The sequence below is a fragment of the Oryzias latipes genome, chromosome 21, assembly GCF_002234675.1.
Source record: "Oryzias latipes chromosome 21, ASM223467v1".
NCBI classification, from domain to species: Eukaryota; Metazoa; Chordata; class Actinopteri; order Beloniformes; family Adrianichthyidae; genus Oryzias; species Oryzias latipes.
In genome coordinates, this window is record NC_019879.2 from 2,158,244 (window position 1) to 2,162,302 (window position 4,059).

Below are 4,059 nucleotides of genomic sequence, written 5' to 3' on the forward strand. Positions count from 1 at the left end.
CTGATTCAATCCATCTAATCAGCATCAACTGAAGTGGGGTTAGCTGCAAAACAAGCTTGGCGGTAGCCCACGAAGAACAGGGTTGGTGACCCCTGGCCTAGACTGTTTCCCCCGCTACCCGGTCCCAGATGAGTGGAAGAAGATGGATGACTGAATGGTTTGTAACCTTTAAGATTATGAGCAGACATAGGTAGGCTGCAGGAAAAGCATGAAATGCAAGACCAACATCAGCTATGCATTATGAAAATTACCAGAAGATGTCATATATAGGTACTTCTGAGCAGCATCAATGATGATGGTATTGGGTCTGATGCACAAGGTTTAGGCAGCTGTAAATCATTGTCTTAGTGTTGAAGAGAAGCTAGGAAAATTGTATGGCAGAGGTACTACAGACCCAGATGCTGAAACCCGGAAGGAACACAAGAGAGATATAAGGCAAGTAATTTTATTTATTTTGTTCTTGTAGGTGATCTCCCAGAGGTGATGTCTTCGGCCCGAGACTGCAGATGGCAGGAAGACGAGGTGTGGCTGGAGGGCTTCTGTGGAGGCTGAGAGGGCATGAACGGCTGGCGAGGAGAGCGTGGATAGAACAGGCGGTTCCAGAGGAAATCCCAGGTAGCACTTGTGATGATTGAGTCCTGGAAGAGAGGCGTAAAACAAATTACTAAACAGGATTAACTTTCTTGGCATCAACATGAGAGACCAGACAAGCACCATGGGGGATTAACGAACTGGCAATGAATACTGGCTGTGGATCTCCTTAAGAAGGCAGCAGGGCTGATGAGGTGAGTGGCAACAGCTGGGAATACTCCAGAGCAGAGAGGGGCGTGGCTGACGAGGTTAGTGGCAACAGCTGGGAATCCTCCAGACCAGAGCAGAGAGGGGTGGGGCTGACAGAGGCACCATGAAAGCCACAGGATTTTTGCTCTTTTATTTTCTACCACCTTCTGAGGTGTTTCCCATTTTGTCCTTGGGGTTTTCCAGTTGATATTCTGCACACATGTTCCTGTATATTATTCCCCCCACTTGATTGGGGCGCTCCATGTATGCTTTCCCTGCCAGCATCTTACTCCCTGCAGTTATGTGCTGGATTGTTTCAGGCATCTCTTTGCACAGCCTACACCTTGGGTCTTGTCTGGTAGATCCACACCTTGGGTCTTGTCTGGTGTGGTAAATCTGAGCTTCTATGGCTCTGGTGCTCAGGGCTTGTTCCTGAGCTGCCAGGATGAGTGCTTCATTGCTGTCCTGTAGGCCAGCCCTTTCTAGCCATTGGTAGGATTTCTTGATATCAGCCACTTCAGTTATGGTCCGGTGGTACATCCAATGCAGGGGTTTGTCCTCCCATGAGGATCTGTCCTCCTGCACTGTATCCTCTGCTCTCCATTGCCTGAGACATTCACTGAGCACACTGTCAGTTGGGGCCTTGAGCTTGATGTACTCATGCATCTTGGATGTTTCATCCTGGATAGTGGCTTCCACGCTCACTAGTCCTCTGCCTCCTTCCTTGCGGCTAGCATACAGTCTCAGGGTGCTGGATTTGGGATGGAACCCTCCATGCATGGTGAGGAGCTTTCGTGACTTAACATGCATGGTCTGTATCTCTTCCTTTGGCCTTATTATTTTTTGTTTAAAAATAAATGAACGGATGATACTTGGAATAATCCATATGCTATCTGTCCAATTATCTGAAAAAAACGAACCAAAACACACTTTAAATGCAGAGAGAAGACATAAAGAACTTATTTTTTTTACTATTGTCAGGATGATGCTCTTTGATTTTTGTTTATCAGTTGTTCAGTAGGGTTGATGTACACAGGTATATATATATATATATATATATATATATATATATATATTTTCCATTGGGTTTTCATTTAAAATGTCTGTTGAACACTGCACTTTTGGAAATGTAGCTATCACTCGTGCAGAAAGACTGTCTGTAAACAAGAGCTTCCCCAAAATTAGATATTATGATTAACTTTTTTCTTTTTTGAATAGTAATTCATTCTTTGTATTAACGAATTTCGTTTTCATTGTTGAAAACATTTAGAAGGATTTATCATTTTTATTTTTTAATTCAGGTGAAAAATCTCTTGGGTGGAGAATGTTGCGTAATGCGGAACTCTGCAAAAACAGAAGCAGCCCTCCAGAGATGTAACCTTAGGAGAGGGAGGAGTCCAAATAAAAGCAACTTTTCACAAACTTAGATTGAAGATCTGATTTATGATCTGTTCAACTCTGTGCTTCTTCTATCAGGACAGGCTGGTATTGGGGTGAATGTGGAATCATTCATGGACTCAATCTCTCAGCCTTTAGATTCGCTGTTATGGATTACGAGCATAACCTCACCCACATTAGAGTGGCCGGATATGTAGAACTCAACAAATTCAGACACTTTTTCTTTTGCATAATGTTTGTGGTTTATTCTTTGATCTTGTGTAGTAATTTTACAATTGTATACCTGATCTGTGTTCACAAAGACCTCCATAAGCCCATGTATATCTTTATTGCAGCACTGTTACTGAACTGCTGTGTTTTCAGCACCACTGTTTATCCAAAACTTTTGATAGACTTCCTGTCTGAAGAGCAAATCATTTCCTATTCTGCCTGCCTCTTTCAGTTTTTCATGTTGTACTGTGGATCTTGTTCAGAGTTTTTACTGCTTGCAGCCATGGCCTATGACAGATATGTGTCTATATGTAAACCTCTGAGATATGCAGCCATCATGAAGAAAAAAAACATTATTGTTCTGCTTATTTTTGCATGCCTTATACCTCCCCTTCACGTTTCAGTTTTAACAATCCTTAGTTCTAAGGCTAAAATCTGCAAATTTGATCTAAATGGAATATTCTGTAACAACACAATGTATAAACTTCATTGTTTGAGATCAAAGTTTTTGACTATATTTGGTGTAGTAGCTTTAGTAAATCTTTCGATTCTTCCTATGCTTTTCACAGTTTTTACATATACAAAGATATTTATAATTTCCTATCAAAGTTGTAAAGAGTTCAGGAGAAAGGCTGCTGAGACCTGTTTCCCTCACCTGCTGGTTTTATTCAGTTTCTCCTGCTTGTTTTTCTACGATGTCATTATAGCTCGAGTGGATTCAGATATTCCAGAAACTTTACGTTTTACTATGACATTGCAGATGATACTTTATCATCCTTTATTTAATCCTTTTATATATGGGTTAAAAATGAAAGAAATATCTAAATATTTAAAAAAGTTGCTGTGTCGAGCCAAACGCACAGAAAATATCTAATATGCATTGAGAATGAAATGGATGCATCTGTTAAAGCATTTATTCTAAATGTGATCACTAGGTTTTGTGCTGTTTGGGTTTAATTTCCTTTGTGTTAGTTTCACTTCACGTTTTGTGAAAAAAGACAATAAATCATTTGAAAAGTAGCAAGAAGCTTCAATAATGAGATCACATGGTTGCTAATTTATTGTGATTGAACATCCGGGTCCTTGTTTACATAGTTTATTGATGTTTCTAGTTTGTAACAAAAAAATATTCCAACTCTAAAGTTATTCTTGGAGAGCAGAAACTGAGCAGTAGTTGTCATTTAAAGAGAAAAGAACCCCTGGCCTCTAGAATCTTCAATACTTGTGACTATGTTTGTTGAATTTATACACATCATATTTTTTCATGTTAGATTCATCTCACTGCCGTGCTACATATTTTGTTATACTGGTCAAACATTTAAGTGGGTTAAGGAAAACTGAATGCTGTGTGGGTTTGCATGCTGAAAAGCTGTTTAACCCTTGTGCTATCCTAGGCACTTTACCGTTGGGAGTTGGGTCATCTAGACCCACTAGACAGTGCTCTGAACCTTTTTTCTTCAATGATTTGTGATCTTCACTGGTGTCCATGGATTACATGAAATCTTTCCACCTTTATCCACCTTTGTCATGGTAGGAAGAACACGTCAATGTAAGGGGGGGTCATCTAAGATAGCACCAGGGTTACACTAAGACTCTTAATAATGGTTCCCAAATTTGAAATATTTAGTAAAAGTTCAATTCAATTTCATTTTATTTATAAAGCCTAATATT

At 39.9% G+C, this 4,059-nt stretch overlaps 1 protein-coding gene across 1 annotated transcript; it reads left to right on the plus strand.

The window, feature by feature from the left end:
• The first annotated feature begins 2,032 nt into the window (after positions 1–2,032).
• On the plus strand, positions 2,033–3,262 carry LOC111946767 (olfactory receptor 4E1-like). The gene has a single exon (XM_023950969.1). The coding sequence runs from the start codon at positions 2,327–2,329 to the stop codon at positions 3,260–3,262; it is 936 nt and encodes a 311-aa protein (XP_023806737.1). The 5' UTR covers positions 2,033–2,326.
• The last annotated feature ends 797 nt before the right edge of the window (positions 3,263–4,059 follow it).

Excerpts from the sequence above, each read along its gene's own strand:
- LOC111946767 (XM_023950969.1), top strand. The coding sequence starts at position 2,327 with ATGGATTACGAGCATAACCTCACCCACATTAGAGTGGCCGGATATGTA.